The sequence below is a fragment of the Didymella exigua genome, assembly GCF_010094145.1.
Source record: "Didymella exigua CBS 183.55 unplaced genomic scaffold M421scaffold_15, whole genome shotgun sequence".
NCBI classification, from domain to species: domain Eukaryota; kingdom Fungi; phylum Ascomycota; class Dothideomycetes; order Pleosporales; family Didymellaceae; genus Didymella; species Didymella exigua.
The window spans coordinates 510,940-532,982 of record NW_022984789.1 but is presented as its reverse complement, the minus strand read 5'-3'; the positions used below and the strand labels follow the sequence as shown (position 1 = coordinate 532,982).

At 52.5% G+C, this 22,043-nt stretch overlaps 11 protein-coding genes across 11 annotated transcripts; 5 read left to right on the top strand and 6 right to left on the bottom strand.

Annotated features, from left to right (window-relative positions):
* The first annotated feature begins 980 nt into the window (after window positions 1-980).
* On the top strand, window positions 981-2,772 carry M421DRAFT_166782 (uncharacterized protein). The gene is made up of 3 exons (XM_033587733.1): window positions 981-1,599; window positions 1,710-2,492; window positions 2,544-2,772. The coding sequence occupies exons 1-3, from the start codon at window positions 1,437-1,439 to the stop codon at window positions 2,684-2,686; spliced, it is 1,089 nt and encodes a 362-aa protein (XP_033448295.1). The 5' UTR covers window positions 981-1,436; the 3' UTR covers window positions 2,687-2,772.
* Window positions 2,773-3,312: 540 nt separating this feature from the next.
* Window positions 3,313-3,703, bottom strand: M421DRAFT_64052 (uncharacterized protein; the record flags this gene model as incomplete). The annotated part of the gene is made up of 3 exons (XM_033596111.1): window positions 3,313-3,375; window positions 3,492-3,569; window positions 3,617-3,703. 3 exons carry the CDS (start codon window positions 3,701-3,703, stop codon window positions 3,313-3,315), a joined length of 228 nt encoding a protein of 75 aa, XP_033448294.1.
* Window positions 3,704-4,038: 335 nt separating this feature from the next.
* M421DRAFT_421230 (DNA mismatch repair protein mutL) lies at window positions 4,039-6,558 on the bottom strand. Its single transcript, XM_033592761.1, has 3 exons — window positions 6,235-6,558; window positions 5,919-6,185; window positions 4,039-5,869 (listed from the first exon to the last, which is right to left on the bottom strand). The coding sequence occupies exons 1-3, from the start codon at window positions 6,508-6,510 to the stop codon at window positions 4,199-4,201; spliced, it is 2,214 nt and encodes a 737-aa protein (XP_033448293.1). The 5' UTR covers window positions 6,511-6,558; the 3' UTR covers window positions 4,039-4,198.
* Window positions 6,559-7,064: 506 nt separating this feature from the next.
* On the top strand, window positions 7,065-7,763 carry M421DRAFT_39695 (uncharacterized protein; the record flags this gene model as incomplete). Its single annotated transcript, XM_033590123.1, has 2 exons — window positions 7,065-7,581; window positions 7,639-7,763. Coding segments are annotated over 2 exons (642 nt in total), but the record flags the coding sequence as incomplete, so codon positions are not given.
* A 432-nt stretch (window positions 7,764-8,195) lies between these two features.
* On the bottom strand, window positions 8,196-8,993 carry M421DRAFT_92855 (adaptin ear-binding coat-associated protein 2; the record flags this gene model as incomplete). The annotated part of the gene is made up of 1 exon (XM_033598066.1): window positions 8,196-8,993. The coding sequence occupies one exon, from the start codon at window positions 8,991-8,993 to the stop codon at window positions 8,196-8,198; it is 798 nt and encodes a 265-aa protein (XP_033448291.1).
* Window positions 8,994-10,338: 1,345 nt separating this feature from the next.
* On the bottom strand, window positions 10,339-12,051 carry M421DRAFT_63906 (uncharacterized protein; the record flags this gene model as incomplete). Its single annotated transcript, XM_033596095.1, has 3 exons — window positions 10,339-10,785; window positions 10,882-11,387; window positions 11,436-12,051. The coding sequence occupies 3 exons, from the start codon at window positions 12,049-12,051 to the stop codon at window positions 10,339-10,341; spliced, it is 1,569 nt and encodes a 522-aa protein (XP_033448290.1).
* A 525-nt stretch (window positions 12,052-12,576) lies between these two features.
* Window positions 12,577-13,868, top strand: M421DRAFT_421228 (uncharacterized protein). The gene is made up of 3 exons (XM_033592760.1): window positions 12,577-12,603; window positions 12,656-12,701; window positions 12,823-13,868. Exons 1-3 carry the CDS (start codon window positions 12,586-12,588, stop codon window positions 13,548-13,550), a joined length of 792 nt encoding a protein of 263 aa, XP_033448289.1. The 5' UTR covers window positions 12,577-12,585; the 3' UTR covers window positions 13,551-13,868.
* A 55-nt stretch (window positions 13,869-13,923) lies between these two features.
* M421DRAFT_421227 (uncharacterized protein) lies at window positions 13,924-15,396 on the top strand. Its single transcript, XM_033592759.1, has 2 exons — window positions 13,924-14,212; window positions 14,260-15,396. The coding sequence occupies exons 1-2, from the start codon at window positions 14,182-14,184 to the stop codon at window positions 15,237-15,239; spliced, it is 1,011 nt and encodes a 336-aa protein (XP_033448288.1). The 5' UTR covers window positions 13,924-14,181; the 3' UTR covers window positions 15,240-15,396.
* Window positions 15,397-17,695: 2,299 nt separating this feature from the next.
* M421DRAFT_166662 (uncharacterized protein) lies at window positions 17,696-19,341 on the top strand. Its single transcript, XM_033587731.1, has 3 exons — window positions 17,696-18,238; window positions 18,288-18,717; window positions 18,774-19,341. Exons 1-3 carry the CDS (start codon window positions 17,950-17,952, stop codon window positions 19,330-19,332), a joined length of 1,278 nt encoding a protein of 425 aa, XP_033448287.1. The 5' UTR covers window positions 17,696-17,949; the 3' UTR covers window positions 19,333-19,341.
* Window positions 19,342-19,801: 460 nt separating this feature from the next.
* On the bottom strand, window positions 19,802-20,218 carry M421DRAFT_63875 (uncharacterized protein; the record flags this gene model as incomplete). The annotated part of the gene is made up of 1 exon (XM_033596093.1): window positions 19,802-20,218. A coding segment is annotated over one exon (417 nt), but the record flags the coding sequence as incomplete, so codon positions are not given.
* An 854-nt stretch (window positions 20,219-21,072) lies between these two features.
* On the bottom strand, window positions 21,073-21,516 carry M421DRAFT_63740 (CENP-B protein; the record flags this gene model as incomplete). The annotated part of the gene is made up of 2 exons (XM_033596082.1): window positions 21,073-21,356; window positions 21,426-21,516. Coding segments are annotated over 2 exons (375 nt in total), but the record flags the coding sequence as incomplete, so codon positions are not given.
* Window positions 21,517-22,043: the final 527 nt, after the last annotated feature.

Genomic DNA, 22,043 nt, shown 5'->3' with positions numbered 1-22,043 from the left:
GTGCATGGTCGTCTATCCTCGCCCAATGCGGCATGTCAAACGTCCCGTTGAAACATCGCATGACAGACCGAAACATGCACATGGCCTGCAGAGCTGGTGGAGTCGACGACGCGTCAGAGGGAATGCATTGGCCGAGGAAAAATGCGCACAACCTGGCCTCGACCTAAACGGTGCGGTCCGCCTGAAAACGCAACCTGACGGCTCTGTCCTCGACCCTGATGGGCTGAAGCGTTGACGTTGAGCGCGAGAGCTGGTCATCATTATTGAGTGGAGCTACACACGTAAGACGCGCTTGCATTAGGGATGTAGGGACTTTGGTTGGCTAGAAAAACGGCACTTGTGTGGAATCACGCAGCGAATAGGTGAATGCACTGAGGGCTGGACTGCGATTAGACAGACATCGCTCGATGGATACGAGCCGTTTGAGAAGGCGATTTGAGAAGGCGATCGATGGCTTGCATGGTGTTGTTCACAAGATGAGAGTGTGGGGGATTGCCAACAGTCACAAGACGAGAGAAACGGCTTATCGGTCCATCTACCTTGCTTCGCTGCGATCAAGAGCTGGGGTGCAAGACGAACGATGACATGACGCCTGATAACAGAGGCATTACATTCTTTATGCAGGTATATCGCTACGTTGAGACTGACTGGCGAAAGCGAGCGCGCGCAGGGGAGGGTCTGAGACGATTAGGATGCGTTTGAGCCAGTAGTTCGTTTCAAGTCTGTGAGAAGTGCGGAGTTCGCGAGTGCATCTGATATGGCAGAGCCCAGCCCCAAGCGGCCAAGGGGATCAAGTGTTCGTATGCTCGCGTACGCTTGCCCGAAGTCAAGCGATGCATGAGCGTGGGAGGTGTCATTGTCGCCTGCTGTTACAGTGACAGACGGACTCAGGCTTCTAACCGAATTAGTGGCTGTGCGAAAGTTTGGGTCACGAACTGTGCCTCAGCAACGCATGCTTCGCAGCACTTCCAACCCAACAGATCCTTCCGCAAAATCTGCACATGCCGGCATCCAAGATTCTGCAAGTATAATAGCGAGGGCCCAGAGCTGTGAGTGCGCACAGCGTTATCTGCGCATTTCATGCCCTCGCCAATAGGGAATCGCCGTCTAGCTACCCTGCACAAGGCATGCTGGCGCGGATAAGGCCTGTGCAGATCGCGCCTGTGGCCCATTCCCACTACCAGCCGCCAGACGCCCACACTGCGTCCCCATGTGTACGTCGTCTTGGCTGAACCAATACATAGATGCACGTTTTCCCACCAGTGCATCATATTTTTCCGAGGCTGCTACCTCTTCACCTTACCTTGACTACCGCTTCCCACATATTTGTTTATTGGATCCCGGATCACGTTACTCATTTAATACTATTTTGTTCCTTTTAGTTAAGGCCGGACCCTGACGAAATTCGTATATGTACGTTCGTAATTGCTATTAACATGGGCCGCCAACTTCCTCCCTCGCACCTCAAAGTCCCGCCGGGCCCGCACGCATTCCCGCAACGATATTCTCTCGGAGATACGGTCATTACGAACCAGTTCACTGGATTCGAAAAGGCTATCCCTGCGATACCTTCGCTTCCTGGATTTCGCACAAGTGCTGGTATGTTTACTTCTGGCGGGATCGTCGTGTGCCTATTGGTCGACATGATTTCAAGCACTTTGTTTCGGCTAAACACTAGGACGGAGTAAATGGCTAACGCTTCAACGCAGCGTTTTTTACATCTCTCAGTGCAAACCTGAGAATTGATCCGGACCTGCCATCGCCATTGGGCACGCCAACGACTTTCCGCACCAACAGCTACTACTCGTCCCAATCACACCCCCACGTGCCAACATCACTATCCTACTCGACCTTGCCTGCGCCTGCCTACCCGTCGCCCCTCGAGACTGAGATCATGGCGTCCAGCGAAGCCTCCGCGCCCGTGCAAGCGCCAACAAACGAGCTACCCCAGCTCTCCACCTACACTGCCGACTCAGAAGACGATCGGATCGACGGCCTGAACCTGATCGCCGACTCGGTAGCCCAGCAGCGCCAGGTTGCAAGCAAGACGATGATCTTCCACCCCATCAACCTTGCCGTGCTGGGCGTGATCTTGGCCGTCGTTGCACAGTACGTGCGCAAGCACGGCGACCCGTTTGTGTTCGTCACGACAGCGGGCGGTATCACGATGTCATTCTTGATCTTCATTCGATGGCTGACTGGCGGGTACATTGGCCTCGCCGAGGAGATTGGTATAGAGTGGCTTGGTGACGACCGTGTCATTGTTGCGAAGTGGGGGAACGATGTCATTGGTGCTCTTGTTCTTGGATGGGCAGACGGTGATGCGGCGAAGAAGCGTGGCCGGAGAAGAAGGGGAAAGGCCATCGTCAGAGGCTGGACTGTTAAGCTCAAGTACAGAGGCAAGGGTGTCGGAGAGGGCTTGTTGGAGGAGGCCGTCAAGATTGCTGGAGAGAAGGGTGCAGATGGCATTTTGTTTGCTGGAGATCATGCCAGTAAGTAACATTCTTCAGGATTTCCGGGTTGCGAGCTAACGCCTTCTTCAGATTCCAAGCGCATTCTCCCCACAGTCTACAATGGCTTCCTCGACAAGCAGGAGGCAAAGGCCGAGAAGGCACTTCGCAAGGTGGCTGACGAGAAGGGCAACTTCAGACAACGTCAGTCATCGCCCACCTGGGGAAGCAGATGATCTGACTCCCTACGCTAAGGGCAGCGTTCACATTTTCCTTGAAACCTATTTCCTTCGGAAGATACCCTTCCTGTTGAGATTTGAGATACCCAACCATTCGCTGTCAGCATTTCACATTAGGCGTTTCCCATCATACCCAAGCCACGACTCTAGAGCATCGGCTAGGCTTCAATGATGACATCTAAGATGGCTAGTTGCATGATGCTTCCGAGCGCTTCGTTGAATATCTCGCGACCTGCAGTCCCTCGCAGCTATGGGGGGAGCAAAGAACTGCCGTCCCGTACAGCCGTCGTACTTCCACCTTATCGCGTCATCCGGGAGAGTTTGATAACATTGCATGTGGTTGATAGCGAGCCCTTGGCGCGTCCAACAACGACCCCGCATCCCCCTCCATCAAAGCGTATCCCAAGCTTTCTGGCCAAGCTGCCTGCGGGTGGTCCAGGGTTGTCGGTAATCGTAACACCAACACTAACTTCCGGCAACCGACATGGTCCACGACGATAAGCGGCAGATAATCATATGCAGTGCTGGCGTTGCGCGAAGATATGAAACATGGACTGCGTTTGTACACGGCTGCATAAGTTTCTGTCGCCGATCGCTGTCAGCGCGCGCTTAGTGCTTCAACTTCAGACCTCTGCATCGCCGTCTTCCGAGAGTGGGTATTGAACGCGTAATTGTTGGATCACTTTCTGCAATGTGTCAGTACATGAGGGCGTGGGAGGCATGGCTACCACTTGCAGCGTGGCGGGACTGCACGTAGCAACGCCATCATGCCGAGCTGGGAGAGAAGGATGGATGCACGTACCGCTAACGCTTCGGGGTTTGCACCGTTCTCGATCAAAGAGACGCAATAGGAAAGTTGCTGGCGGTCGAGGTGTGTGTTCTGACATTGTTAGCTAGATCGAGTATGACTGTATTTGTTAAACATACGAGTAGAGTTGCAATCTCGTGGAGAATGTCGATTACTTCACGGGCCGCCTTGCGGCGGACTTCAACTGATGCTTGTTCTGCCGGCATTGTGATACTGACAATGAAGAAGACCGATTGCGCGTTACGATCTTGTGCAGTTGAGTTGACTTGTTGATTGTTGACTGCGGATGTTAATGATCAGAAACAAAACAAGGCGCGCAAGATATGCTCCTGCGCCCCGTCAATCGCGACTGCACGTGCATTCACTTGGCAGCCCCTCCACAGCCGCAACGGAGCACGGTCTCAGTGTCACAGCATTCGTGATCCTTCTCACAACATCAGCGAAGTTCACACTTCGGGACTCATCGTGAAGATGGAGTGCCCAGTAGAACTGGGCGTGCAGTGTGAAGACTACTTAACGGATAGGTCGTGTGCTTAGGACACGCTTACATACCGCACAACTACAGTCTTGACAGCTCAGATGAATAAAGCCAATTCACCGCTTTAGTCAATATTGTTCATAAGAATACAATAGCTGAGTCCCTCCACGATTTCGGTCCACGTTGATGGCACATCCTTTCGCCATACACCGTCGCCCTGTCTCTAACAACGCTCAAAGACCCTGTAAAGTCCCTTCAGGTTGGCGACTTCCATGACACCCTTCAGCAGTCCTTTCGTGGCCACCAGTCGTGCCTTGCAAGCTGGGAAGATGACGTGCTCAACCGCTTTCCTCACCTTTCGACGTCTCAACGCAATCTCTGAATCTTCTTCGATGACTGCATCCTTCCTTTTGCCGTTGTCCTCTGCCGACTTGGAAGGCAGTCGTGGTAAGCTTTCAGGTGTATAGAATGAAGCCAGCTCACGCAGGAGCGTCCTGAAGCACTCCCTCTCATCCTCCCAGTTGATATGGGGGCCAAGACGCAGCAGGAACTCTGGAAGCTTTGCCAACGAGGGGGTGTAGCCCTTGGTGAGGATGGGTATGGAGCACAACTCGCCTTCTGCAGTGATCTCAATGGAGAAGTACTCGCTTAGCAGTGGTGCTTTACCGATCAGCAGCTCTCTCACGCTGTCAACAACTTCATCCCAGTCAACTTCATCCGCAGCATCGCCGGAATTTTTCATCTCTTGGTTGGCTGCCACCTCAAGCAGATCTTGTAGAGGCAGTGGTGGATTGAAACGTATTAGGCCGTAATTGGCAAATTCTGTAAGCCCGACTTGGTAAAAGTACTCGTTGCAGAGCATGCCATAGTCGACGAGAAACAACTTCACGCCTCCCTGTATTGCCACGATCCGTTTCTGCTCATCCACGATCCCGACAAATGTATGTGTCGAGATTATGTCTGTGAGCTCGTTGTGCATGGCGTCTCTCACTTCGCCGCGCAGCTCTTTTATGGAAGTCAGACGACAAGCCATCGGTTCTCGTTCCACGTACTCATACTTCATATCATCATCGTCGCCCTCAGCAGCTGCTTCTTCAACAGTTCGCTCTGGTCGTAACATCGACGTAATCTTGCGTGCTGATGCGTCTGTACGAACAAGGTTGTTCTCATTCGCCCTCTTCGTCACCGTCCTTGGGACGTGCGAGACACTGCGTTCCGGTGGATCGTCTTTGCTCGGTGTCGCTGGGATTATTTTCTTCATGGGCGTGACAATTGAGACTTTCCTAGTTGTGTTCGAAAGTAGCGACTGCGTCATGAAAGACCTGCTTGTGTCGACCTTACTTAGACTCTCGCGAATCTCGTCGCAAATCATGGCGACGATTTCATCTTCATTCAGAAAGTGCACTTCGCGTTTCGTTGGATGCACGTTGACGTCGACTCGCTGCGGCTCGATCTCGAGGCTGAGGTACACGAACGGATGACCGCCTTTTGGCAGGAAGGTAGCGTAAGTCTGTTCAACGTTCTTCTTGATCATTTGTGAATCGACGGATCGGTGATTGATGAAGAGCAACAGGCTCGTGCGCTTTGAGCTGTAGTTTGCGTTGCTCACCCAGCCCTCGCACTTGAAGCCCCAGCGCTGGTCTTCAGCTTTGAGACGGACAAGCTCGTTTGCTGCTGCACTGCCGTGAATCTGCCGTATGCGGTCTTTTGTCTCAGCGGCAGCAGGAACAGAGACACCGCTTCCAGAGTTATCGCCAGCTTTCTTGCATGAGAATGCTACGCCAGCGCAATGGACAGCATACCGACCGACCAGATCGAGGATCTTTGCGTACTCCTCGCTGGCCGAGCGAAAAGCACGTCGTCTTGAAGGAACGTTGTAGAACAAGTCCTCAATCTGTGTTGTATCAGTTGTAATATCGCTATCGCCGAAGTGTATGACTGACCGTGATGACAGTGCCCTGTCTCCCGGCTTTGGGCTTTGGTTCGGTACTCTGCCCTAGCTTGGGGCTAGCCAGCTTACCATCAGCATAGTGAGCTTCCCAAGCACAACTAGACTCCTTCGTTCTCGTCGTGACCTTCAAGTGAGCGATGTGACTGATACTTGCAAGCGCTTCTCCTCGAAAGCCATATGTGCCGATAGAGGTAAGGTCTTCGAATGCTTTCAACTTCGACGTTGTGAAACGCTCACACAAGATTGGCAGATCTTCTTTCTGTGAGAAATGTGAGCTTGTGTTCAGTGGATAATAAAGAAAGACCGACATCGATGCCGTGGCCATTGTCTGCGATTTGTAGCAGCTTGAGACCGCCATCTTTGACTAGGATCTCCAGCGCGGTTGACCCTGCATCAATAGCATTCTCAATTAGCTCTTTCAGTGCATGCACTGGTGCAACGATAATCTCTCCTGCCGCAATCTTGTTGACAACATCCTGTGCGAGTGCTTTGATCCGCCGTGGTGCCGGAAGAGGCAGGATATCGTCGCCTTTACGTTTCGTGCCACGGGGTGAAGGCGGCGTGACGTCCATGTCATCTGCCATCATGGAGGTTTGCATCCGCCATCGAAGCAATGTTGAGCTGGATTGGTGTTGGTGGCACGACCCGTTGGTCGAGTAAATGGGAAGGAACAATGGCGCGTGCTCACGTGGCGCCCCACTTCTCTTTCCTCCCCTAGTACGCGAGCAACAACTGTCAACACTGCATAATTCACTTTGTGTATCGGCCGACCCCAGATACATCCTCTTCATCCTGGATAAGTACGTACTGCACTTCCGCACATGCAGCGGCCCTGACGCGCCCTACCCGCTCCGTCAATTGATACCGCATGCAGACACCTTAAGTCCCTTACGAATTCACGAAGACTGGAACATCAATTCCTCGATAGCCTCTCGTCTTGCAATCATTCTACTTTCCATCGCATAAGACTATGACAGTGCCGTCCTTTGCTCGTGAGACTGCGGCCTCAACTTCGAGAGCTAGTCATGAGGGTGGAGCATGCGAAGACACCACGACACTACTGAAGACACCGACCAAGACGCCGACCAAGACACCTGGCCCAAGAGCGTCTTTGGGAGGTCTGGCTTCTAACAGGAAGCTGAAACGCCCTTCGACTCTCACCAAGCGTGTTCGCGAAAGTATTGCCTACAACGCAGGCCTGTACTATATCAAGCCCCTGAGATCATCGAAGCCTTGCCCGCTGGCAAAACTTCCTTCCGAGATCAGGACACAGATCTATGCTCACGTATTTGGCGATCTCCAAAGACCGATTTTGATGAACTGTGGCCGTACACGACACCAGCCGGTGGCGTTGTTACATGTATGCCGTGCCGTCCGTATTGAAGCAGCGTACATATACTTTCCTAAGGCTTCATTTACGTGGATTATCAAGAACCTCAACTTCAGCAAGGCTATAAAATGGCTCCAAAGTCTGCAACCGTCTCATAGAGCCTTGCTGTCGCGCAATGCAAATCTGACTATCGAAATTTACCCCGGCCTCTCAAAATCGTTCACCTATCCACCGAAGGACTTTCTCCTCGACGATACGATAGCAAATCACTGGAAGGCCTGTCAATCTTTTGGCAACTTGTATACCATCAGGGGAACCAATCCCGGTCCTCAAGGTGCACATCATGCTCGACTTGACGATCTGGAACACAGCACCTCACGAGATAATATGCGTCTCTACTTCATATTCTTCTGCAGACTGGCCGCCTGGGCGAGGCTGCGCAACCAGGCCGGCTATTCGGAAGTCAGGTGGAGGTATACCTTCGACATGCCAACAGACAGGAACAGCGTGGGCGCTGTTTGCGACTCGCTCAGTCATTACGAGACAGGTCTCAGTCACTTTCTGGTGCAGTTGAAGAAGATGTGGGCTCGAAATCAGCACGTCAGGATCAAACAGCCTATTCTAGAACTAGTCAACGCCTTCATCGATGCTACCACAGAGATGACTATCAAGAGCAGTAGTATCAGGTTCGTGACTCTCGACTTGCCCACGCGTCTAGTTGCTTTGAGAGAACGCATCGAGAAGTGGGATCCACAGCCGTCAGCGCCACTCTAAGAAGTGGAGAGGTACACACCTCTTGGTATCATCAACCGAGATGTGCATGAAAGCCAGGAGCAAGACGGTTGATCTTGTACGTGCACGGCGTAATTCGTGGATCTATAATACTATGCAGAACTCCATATATGCAGCAAATCCACCACCCATATCCCTTATGCAGCTTTACTGAAACTCGCCGAATTCTCCATCGTCGAACCCCAGATCTTCCGGCGTGGGCTCAAAGTTCTGCCTACTCCGCCTTCTCTCCTCCTTCACACTCTTCGCACTAGGCGGCGGCGGCAGGAAACTCGCCCCACCACTCCCCGGCGGCGGTGCAATACTGAACAGCGCCTCCTGCTCACTCTTCTGCTCATTCGGACTCTTCTCTGCATCCGGGCGCTGCCGTCTTCCCTTCAAGCCTCCCAGGTTGATGCTTATTGTCTCGCCCTCCTTGAGGCTGAAATCGCGCTTGACTTCCTCCTGCTTAGACATAGGCTTTGCGCCGGGATTTGCAGCTTTGGATTCAAAGCCCAGCGCCTTCCGCGCGTCTTGCAATGCAATGCTGAAATCAAACGCCTCGCTGCGCTCCTCGAATCCCATGCCCAACACCGCCTTCCGCCCCTCGCCCACCACTGTGATCGCGAAGAACCGACTGCTATCCAGCGCCTGCTCAACCGCGCGCTCACTCGTATATGGCGCCGCGGCGAACAGGTCGCCGGTCTTGGAATCCTCGAGCAAGATGGTGGTCGACACCTTTTCGTCGGCGTCGTCGCGCTCGGGTGGGATCGAGGTCTCGACGATACGTATCCGCGCGGTAAATATCTGCATCTTATTGTTGTTTGCGGTCCAGCTGCTGGCCTGGTAGCCCTTTGTGGAGGTTGCGGGCGGGATTTGGTAGACGTGGACTTTGGGCGCGATGAACAGGACACGCTGAATTGCGCTAGCGGGCAGCGGCTGCCCTGTGAGGGGGTCGGCGTTCATCTCGTCGGGTTGGAATAGATGTGGGCGCACGAGCCTGCGAGTCGTTGCTGCTGCTGCGGATTGCAATGCTGTTGCTGTAGCTTCAGATGTTTATCGATCGATAAATGCGCCGGATCTAGCGGGGTAGCGCGAGATCGCAAACAACGCTCGAGGCACAGAAAGAGGGGTTCCAATGAAGGACCTCCAGCCGTAGATTCTGCTTAGCAGATCGCGCCCAACGGCCGTGGACAAATGGATTGGAGGACATTGCTTTGTTCTGGTACGGTGATGCGTTGGCAATGCAGGGCGCGCATCGATTCAGATGGCGCTGCCGCGCTATCTCACATGACCGTCATGCAATGCACGACACCCTCCAATCGGCGCTTTCGACATTGATGCACGTCTGGGAAGCTTCGCGAGCGCTCGCCTTGGGCGGCTGCACGGCGGTGAACTTGTTGAGTAGGAGAAATAGACACACTGGAGTTATGGACGCTGCTTGTTTGCGAACAATAGTGCTGCAAGAATTGGACATGGGTCAGTGTAGAAGCAGGGGAAGACCACAGCACTTACATGTCGGATGTGTGCATTGAAAGTCTCTACACAGCCGAAGACTATTCAGATGTATGTGTATTAGAACGGCCCACCCATCGTCGACATAGCATCGCCATCCGTGATGTGATGTCTTCCGCAATCGCATACTCGAGGGTCATTCAGCCACGGTCGTATTAGGGACTGCGGGGTCCGTGAGTACAGTAATGCCATATGTAGCCTTCGTGCGCTTAGAGGGGGTCAGGTTCTACCATTTCCACCAGACGCGGTCGACCTGCGCGTAGTAGGCGTAGAGGTACGGGTCCCTGGGAGTCGTCAAGGAGTCGGAGCCTGGGTCACCGTCGACAGCGCAATAGCCGGCAATGTGTACGTCCATGAAGTTGTTGGCGAATGCTTTCTCGCCACCCTGCATGGCGTACCAGAAAGTCTCCATGACCAGTCTGGTCACCCATTCATCATTCGTCCACGGGCTGAAGGTCCAGGCAGAGATGTAGCGGCGTCGATGTCGGCCGGATTAGGAGGCAGAGTATGACGAGGGGGAGCTATAGGAGTAGTCTGTGGACATCGCATGAGGCGCCAATGAGCCTGAATGGGCCTTTGAGTCTAATTTCGCTGCATCCGCGTGCGCCGGGCTTGGGGCGGAATCTGACGGTCTTGAGGACTATAGCGGTGCGCGTAAGTAAGAGCTACGAGAAGTGATGACTTATGTCCAAAGGAGGCGCAAACGGGATGTGTAGCTTTGAGAGGTTTATGCAAGATATGTACATTGTTCGCATGTTGCACGGTAATGCCGTCTCCATCGAGCTTATATGCTAGATTAGTTAGGCCTGAGCAGCAGCGCAATGGATAAGGCTGCAACGACAGCACCTGCAGCAGCACTTTGCAAGATGGCGGTGGTGAAATCGACTCGCCGCATCGAGATGGGTCGATCGCTCACAATGTCTTCGGCGACGATGGCTGCCCTGCTCTGCCACAAACCGAGCCTAGCCCAAATCTTCTCGCTCGTCGACATTGACCCCCGGGCTTCCTTCTGGATGTTTATGCTTTCTTGTGGTGTGGTCTCTGCGTCTTCAGGTACCAGAGGTGCGGCACCAGGGACTGCTGGGTCGATTGCGGGCTCGATAACTTCGTCAATGACATTGCCAATCTGGTTGCCATGCTCGTCTGTGATGCGCAACGGCTCTACTGTTCCTGCGGTCGGTGACTCGTCGATGCTGGGCTCGGCAGCGGCAGCGGGTACAGCTTGTGACACTGTGGATGCTGGCTCGACGATCTTCTCTGTCAATGCTCCTGCCTCTACAGACTGATGTTGCGACACTGCAACGGATGTAGCTGGTACAATGGCTGAGGGCTCAGTTACAGGATTGGCCATCACATATTGGGCTGCAGGAGTTGGGACCAGAGCTGCTTCAGCAGTAGCCTGCTGCGCTTCCAGCGCGCTTTTGATCTCCCTGACCATCCGCCTCCTTCGCCATGGCTCGAGAATGAGCAGACTGAGGAGTAAGAGGAAGATGTTAACGCCCATCAGACCAAAGGTGACCCAGGTGCTGTTCCGTCGAATCGTGTCGCTCCAGATCTGCTCTTCGTGATACTGTGCACGCTCCCTTTTCTCCAGATAGCTTCTTGCCTCTTCCAGCGCGTTCTCAGCAGCGTCGACAGCCTCTTTAGCCTCCCTTACAGCTTTGTCGTTGAGGTGTTCGGAGCGGATTAGGGACATGTAGCGTTCAAGATCACTGGACGACCAGGAGTGCTTGCGTTCGAGGAGGGCAACGACCTCTTTCTGCGAGGCGGCCTGCTTTTCAAGAGCCGCATCGAGGGCTTCTTTGGTCGAGTCGATCGCAAGACGGCGAGCTTTGACAAGCTTCTCTGCGTAATGTTAAACATGTTAGCCTCTCATGTCGAGTGCGTGCGTACCTTGTTCTTGAATTTCCCTCCTCAAAGCCTCAACGCCTGAGTAGTCCGTTCCAGTATAGGTGTTGACTTTCTGGGTGACAATGGCGATCTTGGGCAGCAGCTCATCCATCAGGACAGAGAAGCGCTTCTCGAGGTTCGATCGCTGACGCTCCTGGTGGGAAGGCAGTTGCTCGTCAGGTACCCGCTTGACGTTGTCCACAACATCCTTCCTGTCTTGACTAACGGAAGGTTCGAGAATGGGTCTTTGTGTTTCGACTGCTGAAGGCTGCTCCGGGACAGGCCCTGGTGTGGGTACTCTCGGCTGTGTAGGGGTAGTCTTCAGCTGAACTGACTGTTGTGCCTTCCTCGGAGTTTCCTGCTCCTGCCTCTTTCGTGCAGCCTCCTCCTGCTTCTTTTGCAAGGCCTCTGCTTCTCGCTTCTGCCGCAGAGCCTCCTCTTCTCTCCTGCGGCGAGCTTCTTCTTCCAGCTGCTTCTTGCGCAGAGCCTCCTCTTCCCTCTTCCTTTGCTGCTCTTCCCACTCCCGCCTCAACCGCTCCTGTCGTGCTTCCAGCTCTTCCGGCGTCCGGTCCGCAGATGAAGACGGCTTGGGCTTCTGCTCGGTTGCAGGCGGCTGCATTGCAGTGGGATCGGAAGACCCAGGGGGTCTCTTTTCTTCCAGCCATCTCGACGAGCTCGAGAAGTGACGTGGCAGCCACCTCCGCGGCCGATTGCTGACCTCAGGCCTCGTGATGGCGGTTGACGCATGCCGGTACTGACAGGTGACGCATGTTGACGGCGATCGGGCGACGACGCGTCTAATGGGTTGAGTCACGGGTGTTATTATCGCTGCATGGGCTCTTGGTAAGCGCGAAGCATGCTGAAGCAACGGCCGCATGCTTGTCGCGGCTTGACTTCTCGTCTCTGTCGGCCACGAGCTTGGGAAAACACTCTCGGTAGTCCGCCGAACCTCCGGAGCTCGATGCGGAACCGCCAAGCATGACGCGCATGGTACGGGTTGCCTGTTACGGCAGCGTTGGAGGTCTGGCGGCTCTGACGGCCCCTCTATCAACAATTTCTCGGCCATCTCTTCGCTCGCTGATCCCTTCACCTTCATACAATCCCCTCCACAGATAAGATGGGTGTTCATAATGCTGCCGTGGACCTTCCCGCCATGAAGTCGAACCCAAAGGTACGCTGTTCCGTTCCGAGTTTTAGAGCACTGTCACTGACTGGGACCAAAGTTCATCTTCTTCACCGACTTTGACGGCACAATCACCCAGCAGGACAGTGAGTCTTGAGCCCTTCATCGCGACTTCTCCGACCCTTCACGACCGCCGCGCCACGCCTCGCCCCGTCATAGTTGCGTCGCCAACCAACTTCGACTGCCAGCATACTGACCGTTCACAAGGCAATGACTTTATGACCGACACAATTGGCTACGGTCAAGACAAGCGCCGTGAGGGCAACATTGCCTGCCTGAACGACAGCATCTCCTTCCGCGACTCATTCCAGGACATGATGGACAGCGTCACCCGTCCGTACGACCAGTGCATCCAGTACGTCGTCGACAACGTCAAGCTCGACCCCGGCTTCGCAGAGTTCTTCCAGTGGAGCTTGAAGAATAACATCCCTGTGGTTGTCCTTAGCTCAGGCATGGAGCCCATCATCAAAGCGCTGTTGAAGAAGCTGGTCGGTCCCGACGCCGAGAAGATGCAGGTTCTCGGTAACCAGGTTGGCCCCAGGGACGGCAAGGACATCAACGAGGAGGGTGGCTGGACCATTCTCTTCAGGCACCCCGAGTCTGGCTTTGGACATGACAAGTCCATCGAGCTTAGGAAGTACTCTTCTCTTCCCGAGGACCAGAGGCCCACCATGTTCTACGCTGGTGACGGTGTCTCAGATCTCTCCGCTGCTCGCGAGACTGATCTGCTGTTCGCCAAGAAGGGACACGACCTGATCAACTACTGCGCGCGCGAGAACGTCCCCTTTACAGTATTTGAGGACTGGACAAACATCCTGTCCAAGTGCAAGGAGATCGTCGAGGGCAAGGCCACCGTACAGGAGGCCGCCAAGGCAGGCTTCGAGGCTTACAAGAGTGGCGCCGCCGGCGTCAACGTCAAGGAGGCTACCAAATAGATGTGATTTGCATATAGACGAGTATCAGAGGACATAGAGGATGCATTTACGACATAGAGATTCCCGGTAGATTTACACACCACATAGATTAAGACATTTGCTAACGGCTCTAATCGGACGCATACCGACGAGTTGAAAGCGAGCATCAATTACACTATCCTAAGCTCGCCATCTCCGCTGCTAACATTGTCAGCGAACTCACCGCAAAACTAGGACTTTTCACCAATTGTCTGCGCGGAGTTTGCACTACATGCAAGTCAGCACCACATCGGTCGTCAGCCCTATCCATTATTGCCTAGCGAGCTGCAGAAACCCCCGTCACCCCTCCGGGTCCGTACAAATGAAGCACCGCCCACATTTTGTCAGCAGATGCGAACCAACTTAGCAGCCCATTGCTCCAATGGCCCTCACCTGCGGCGGGAGGATTGCATATGTGCGAGTATGACCAGAGCGACTTTGCGCGTAGTCAGCAGCAGAACGGGGGCTGTAAAACTATTCGCGATTCACACAGATAAATAAATCTGGTCGCATTACATTGCAGAAGTGTACAAAAGAGCGCAGAAATGACCATGACAGGAAGCGCAACACATCAGCATCACCACCAGGCGGAGGAAGTAAATCCTCCAAAAGCATGGCTCATACCGACACCCAACTTCCACTACGTACGCGCCCATGAGTTCAATCTGATCAACATACTAACACCTCGCAGCCGGCTTCATAGCCCTCGATTGGTCCCTCATGCTTCTCGCCCTCCTCCCAACTATAGTCCGCATCATATTGCGCTTCCGTGCTCGCACGCTTCCCTCTCTGGCAGCAAACCTCTCCGACACTTTCATAATCTTCGCGTGGGTTTCCGGATGCGTCTTGATCTGCATCAACACTTGGAAGAACACGCTTCGCATGCATTACCTCTCTACGGCCCGTGAGGACCTGTACTACGGCGTCCCGGTCTTCCTCTCCGGACACCTTCTCTTCGTATCCTGGATCAGTCTCTTCTTCGTCTACATCAGCTTGTGGAGCGCGAAAGCCGCGTTCCTAGCTCTCTACTACTCCATTTTCAGCCTACAAGGGCGGCGTACTCGTATCGCTCTCCTTTGTGCAAGTATCTTCACCTTCCTCACTTTTGTGCTGCATATCGGCCTCATCGCCTTTTGGTGTGCCCCTGTGTCTGCGAATTGGGCGCCGCCACCTGGTAAATCGCTCTGCTCAGCTGTGCATTCCATCGACAGTGTCGCGATATCCACTGTTGCCAATATCACCACTGACATCATCATACTGAGTATCCCCGTGCATGCGCTGTGGGTGCGAGCGAAGCAGTTCGGGCGCAGCGAGAAAGTGGGCTTGGTGTTTGTGTTTGCGATGGGGAGCGTCAGTATTATTGCTGCGCTGGTCAGGTTTGTTTGTTTGGCCGTGGTGCAGGATGTGCCCAAAGCGAGTATCACGCATACGATCGATATTTGGGCGCTGGTGGAGATTGTGAGCAGCATTCTTGCTGTGTGTGCGCCAAGTTGTAGGGCTTTCGGACGGTCGTGCGTTGGGAGGAGGGGAAGGAGGCTGCAGCTGGGCTGTGAGGAACGTGGTGCAAGTGAGAGGAGAAGCAACGAGGGAGATGCCGGTAAGGGGAAAACCCCAGATGAGGATCGGGAGTCAGCGATTGTGACATTGAATGGCGAGAGTGAGGGAGTATGACAGTGTAGAGTTTCTTGTATTCATCATGTATTCATCTTGTCGGAACTTTGTACGGTGATCGGTATGCGTCAGTTTGTAAGAATCTTGTCGCGAGGTGAGGAGGCAGAGAACGAGCACATAGACAATTTGATGGGGAAGCACTTTGAAGGACATGGCGGCTTGGGAGGGCAGCACCACGATGTCATCAAGGATTGATGTGCGCTGCTTGGGCGGCCAGAGTGATCAGGCGCAAGTAGCCCGAATGGTGACAAAACGCTCTTGACTCGAATTTCTCTAGTTCAATTCGACATTACTATTCTTGAGCTCAGCATGCCGACGTATGCAGTATGATCTGACTGTTGCGAATTGGCATTGACGCCTCACTTCCCGTGTCGTGGTGTTTAAACTTATTGTACTCAATACGTGTGCAAACTTCGCGGTTGGGTTCTCTGAGATCGGCAATGACAAGTTTGGAACCCCAGCTCTTGCGAGCCCAAGTCTGGGCGGATCTACCTATCGAGACATATGGCCGCCGCGCGTCGGAAGACTGGGATAGCATATTGCGGGGACAGGAGTGATGTCTGACCCACACCACTTTCTTCTTGCCTAAGGCTTGAGCTACCTGGACTTGCTGGTGTAAATCAAAGAATCATTCGGGTGTGGTGCTTCGTATGATATATCGAACCTTCTTTGCGAGAGACGGAGAGGGCAATGGGTACCCAAGTACGAGCGAAGTCCAATGTTCTTGTTTCAACAAATGTTATAAGATATCTAGGTCTCCACTGGAAATGTTCCAAGCAGCCTTCTATTGGCATTTTCTTTTGCGCCGACAAGTATGCAAACCGGAAAGGCCGGCAAAAGCTGAGGGGTTCGCAGATGTGAACGACACATAACTCTCCACCACGACGCCGAGCGGAACCTACAAGCTCCGGAGTGCATCTCTGATACTTGGCTGCCCGCCTCAATGCCTTCCATGAGTCGGCTGTATTTGTCTGCTTTTATGGAGGTGGAAGACGACTACTGTCGCTCCTGTCGCTCCTTTTCTTAAATGATTTCACAAGCCGTCCCCACGTGGTTCAGCTTCCCCCACAAAAGATAACTAATTTTCTTTGAATGACTACTGTGAAGTAACTCGTCAGCTTGTGAAGTTCTTTCGCGTTGTCCTCAGCTGGGGCGCTTCGGTGGTGTTTGAAATTAAGAGATCCTGTCGATCGTTCTCACAAACCACCAATTGGCTTCCTTGCCGTGACATAGGTGCAAAAACGACCTCCGGATTTGCGCAAGCATTGCGTCCTTCAGCCTGAGCCCGCCATCGTTCGAAATCGCAATCCTTTCCTGAGCTCGATGTTGACTCGGTTGTTGATTCAAGTAAAGATTAGCGTTTTAGCATCGGCAGCTCGCAATTTCCACAGCCTCGCCCAGGTGGCGTCTGCTTCGTCACGACAACGTTTCAACAACAACGCTGTCCCCGGCACACCAAGCTTGGTAAGTGCCCAGACGCTCAGCTTGGACCCCCCCCCCCCCGTAATGAGCTATGGGCAGGCGGCGAATACTATGTCAGAGAAGGATCGCCGCACTCTCGATGCCGTTAGAGCTCAGGCACCGCACACGGTTGTGCACGCGGCGGCTTGCGCCAGGGATGAACAGCGTCTTCACTAAGATCTAGGAAGTGGTATTGTCCATAGGTACATTACGAATATGGAATCACTATGGGTATTCTGCGACGTCGATGGTGCGCCTCGCTGTCGTCGTGGTGCCGATATTATCAGTCCTTAACACAACGACGGTCAGATTGATCGGCGAACGTGAAGCACCGCGGATGCTGCGGGCTCCCGGAGACATCAGGCCTAACGCCTTGACACCTCGGGAAGGCCGACCAGCTTTCGTGGAAGATCCAGGGCCGCTGTCGCCCGGGGCGTAGGGCTAAGCTGGATTCTCAACAAATCACAGAGTGCGGAGAACCTGCCACGCTTTCTACATTCGATTATGAATAATGCACCGCATCTTCCTCGCATGTTGAGAGAAGCATTTACAGAGAGGAAGGTTTCCCAAGTTGCTGCTCTGCGGCTTTCCGGCAATGTCCCATGCAACGCATGCGCAGCTTCACTCCGAGACCCTGAGGGTCATGTCATCTGTAACATACAGTTACGTTCAGACCGCAGGATCTACAAGACAAGTCTATTGATCATCGTGGATCGACTGACAGGCCCGCGGGAGCCGTAACACGACCAAAAATCCAGAAAATACGGGGCGTCTGGCAGATCAAGTGGCGTCAAGTGGGTGTCGAATGCGTGGAAGGCTGGAAGCCAGTGCGATCAATGTCCCACTACTAGGATCACTCCCGTTTCATGTGCAGGTCAGCACGATCCTCTGACCTTGGCGGACGTTAGTGTCGAATTTATTCCAGGAAGAGCATGTCAAACGACATGGCGCGCTTGTGCCTGGCCATCTGGAGGCCAATCTGATGTGCGGCTTCCGGAAAATCGTAACATTCCATCATGCCTGCAGGGCCGATTGCAGGGATAAACGAACCTGAACTTGACTCGAGTCTCTGCCAGGTTGAGTGCTCCTTTCCTGAAGCGACATCTGGGTTTCTATTGTCTGGGTCCTCAGATGTCAAAAGAATGGGTTTCACCTGTCGTCGTTAATCTCCAGCAACCGCTCGGTCTATGATTTCTTTTGTTAAAACCACACGCACATACGCATCGAGTCGATTCCGTTACCGCAAGCCATGAACCATGAGTTTCGTGACGACCCGTCTTTTCAGCCCTGGGGTCCTCTGATCTCACCCCAGTACAAGAATGAGCCCATCACCACGGCAGATATCATCATCGCATCGACGATTTGGGGACTGACTTTGATCAACCTTATCGTCGCCATATGGCTCGCTTGGGGTCAATCGAACGTCTCGCGTTCTCCGCTGCGAAGTGTGTATGTTTGGATGATTTGGCTGGAGTTGATTATCTCATTTATAATGGGTCTTGAGTGCTACTTGCATCTGTTGAAATACATCAAACCAAGTAAGCAAGTGCATACCCAACTCTCGTGATGCACACTGATGAGTACTAGGCTTCGCTTTCTACTTCACCATCCTCTTCTGGTGGTGTGTCCAGGTCCAACTCTTGCTCCAAATCATTATCAACCGTATCCGCGTCATCGTACCTGACCGCAAGCGCTCCAGACAGATCATGATTGCCACTGCCATTTTCGTTACTACGATCAATATCAGTGTCTTCAACATCTGGATACCAGCGCGCCTCCAAATCAGTCACAAGTACCACATCATCAACGAGTACTGGGATCGTATCGAGAAGTTTCTGTATCTCATCGTCGATGCCTCACTCAACTGGTACTTCCTCAAGACTGTCAAGGCAAACTTGATCAGCAATGGTTTGACCAAGTACAACCGCCTTGTCCGCTTCAACCAACGTATCGTTGTCGTCTCCCTCCTTATGGACGTCATGATCATTGCAGCCATGTCGATAAACAACTCATTCGTGTAAGTACTACCCTGTCACAACAAACGCCAGATCTGCATTACTGACTCGCAATTAGCTACATTCAGTTCCATCCCCTTGCCTACCTGGTCAAGTTGAACATTGAAATGACAATGGCCAACCTCATCAAACGTATCGCCATGGCCGCGTCCCGTAAGCCTGGAAATGCCTCCCTCGCGAACGACTTCAGATCCGGCAGTCTTTCGACGTCCGGAGCCAAGTCAGGCGCTACAGGAGCCCAGAGACAGTCGCGTCGCCATTCACAGCACGAGCTGGCAAGTGTCTTTAGCTACAAGGGGGGCGCCTCGCACTGTGCTGAACACGATAGCGTCGTCAGTTTTGCACCAACCGGCAACGAGATCAAGAAGACCCAGCGAGTCGTCATCAGCAGTGAGCCGAATCCGTTCTTTGAGGGCGAGAGGCCAGGCTCGAACGTCGAGATCACAGGAGGTTATGACTCGAAGAAAGATGCCGTTATTGTTAGGACAGGCAGCTTGGAGAGCGTCACTGAACGCAGTGAAAGTGTCAAAGGTGGCTCAAATGCACAGAAGAGGGATCTGAACGACTGCAGTGATGACGAGGCTGCGCTTGTTGGGCGGCGGAATAACGGCTGGTAGACGTTGAGAAGTGGATATCAATAGACGGCTACGTCAAAACACTTAAAGGCTAATGTTAATACCGACATGTTCAAAGCCTTGAAGATGCTGATTCGTGTTTCCTCAGTCATGGTTTTGTAGTCCTCGAGAACTGCATGCAGAGTGCTGCCACCTTGTGCGATGTTAATCTTCAAGATCCCTAGGGTTGCCTCATGTACATCCACCACTGCTAATTACTCGAAAATGCCGAGTGAAAACTTTATATCGTCATGGGGTGGCGAATACTTGTGCTCGGGTGGTTCGGCTCTTTTTCGGTGCCAAGGCCATTACCGTGTCCGTGCGCACAACGCCCGGAGTCGAACAACGCCCGCTCCGGCCCTGCACTGCAACCACAAAGACGAGGCTGTAGAGCCATGCACAATAGTTATTATCGTGAGATTTTTTAGTGGAGTATTCTATGGGCCTATGCAACAAATTTTTTTATACAAAGTTACTTATATTTCGTGGCGGTGCGGCTGGACCTAGTAGTGACAGTTGCGCGTGGTAGACGAGGCGTTGCAGGCTTGGGATGACTACAAGCACCCACAGCACGACGCGCAGGCTTCTGTTTGACTGAAGAAGCTTTTAAGGCTGTGCACTTGCCTCTTTGGGATACTTTGCGAGCTTTTGCAGCGTTGCGAGCTTCTTTATCCTTACGTCTCTGCTCTTTGCGCGCATTGATGGCTGCGCGTTCCTCTGCACGCTCACACTCACGCACCTTCTTTGCCTTTGCTGCTGCCACACGCTTTTCTTCCTTTAGTGTCTCGTTGAAAAGCTTATTATCAGCAGCTAAATCCTTCATCTCTGCCTTTTTGAGCTCATCCTCTTGCCTCTTGTAGTCTGCAACAGCCATGCAAGCGCGCGCCTCCTAGAAGGACTAAGGAGACCACATCATCGCGCCTCTATAGTACTCTTAGTGTTGTTGCAAGTCTAATTGCCTATTTAGTTGCTTCTAGTGCTTCCTGGTTTAGTATAGCTTCTTGCGCAAGGCGTTAAGTTCGGTGTTAAGCAACTCTACTTAAGTTGATAGATAGTGGATAGTTTGACCTAGCTTCCGCGCACCTACACTGGAATTATTCTTCACCTCTGCATGAAGTGTAGTGCAAGTCTTAAGCCAATCTTCTGCAGAATAAGCTATAGAACTAGAGGAGACTAATCCTGAGTTGTCAGGGGTGCTGTAGTGGAACCTATCAAGTATGACGTTGGGATTCACTAGATGGTTGGTTGGTTGGTATTCATTTTACGTCTAGTTGATGAGGATGAAGTCCATCATCTCGCCTCCCGAAGGGCATATACGACGTGCTAAGCTATGGAATTACAGTGCTGCCACTACCTTAGAAAGCATTTCTTGCCTGCGCGGATATTACTACCATTTCAGAACTACAGCTCCCCGTCCAGTTGAGGAGACTGAGCTGTGTGTGTACATTAGGGTGGATCCCTTGTGTGTGTTCAGAGGCAGTTAAGTGCCGGGGGATTCACTAGAGATATGCCAGTGGCTGTAAAGGCCTTTAATATAAGGTTTTTATTGAACGTATGTACCTAGGCAGGCCAGAACAGGGCATGGAAGTCACCTTTAGACAGTGGCACAAGGCCTTAAGATGCCTGGAGGTGGTTGTTAAGTTCACAGGTGTAGTTAGAGGAGAGAGGTTTGAGGCAGACTATGTCCAACAGCTGCAGAGTCTAGGTACTGTGAGGTGGTAACACTGCTAGTATAATCCATTTCTAGTGACAGTATTTAATAAATTTCTGCGTTTGGTGACTCCCATAGCCATCCACAATTAAAAGCTGGTACTTTAATCGCGCCTTTGGCTTGGTGTAGCGGTCAAACACCTGCTCAAGCCAGGCTAATCCTATCTTATTGTTTGTCCATCCTGAGGGCGAAGAGGCAACGTGAGCTGAGTGCTTTCCAGGGTAGATATCCGCTACCCAGCAACTCTGTATAGTAGAGTTCTTTGACGCAAAGATGATGCCTAGGGGAAGAGCAGTACTATCAGCGCAGATAGTAGCTAAGAGGCTCGCCCACTCACGTGAGCTATCTTGACAAGCCTGCCTAACCTCCTTCTTCTAATATTAACGCCTGCTGAATACCTGTTTAGATCTACCCAGCACTCTAATAGCAAAGCCCTTCTCATCTATATTGTACGTGTGCTTAGGCTTAAGACTATACTAAGTAATTTTCTGCTGCAGAAGCTTAAAGTATAACTTGTACTTGTGCTCTAATTCAGCGTTGTGGCAATTAGAGTCTATACCTATTGCCTATTATAATGTGAGCCAATTGCAGTGACGGTGGAGGAAGCAAGTAACCTAGCTTTTAGAGCAAGGATTTGAGGCAACTGCAGATGCGAAATTCTGTACTATACGCCTTGTAGGTGGCAAGTAACGCCTAGTTAGCTTCTCTATATACTTAACTAGGTCCTCTTCTTATTAGTAGTTGAGTTTTTAGTTGTTGCGTGTCTTGATATAGTGGGGGACCTGCACGCCTTGGTGCGCGCGCAACAATGTTGTACGTGATACACTGTGTTTTTCTGCAATCTTTGTATAGACAACTTCTTCTTCTAGTCACATTGCAACTATCTCTGCAAGGGCATTGCTTAATCCTGGCATGGTGTTGAGTTATTACGCGTTGAAATCTGGTGTAGATGTTACGCGCCGGGCGTTCGGTGACTCCGGGCGTTCGGTGCACGGACACGGTA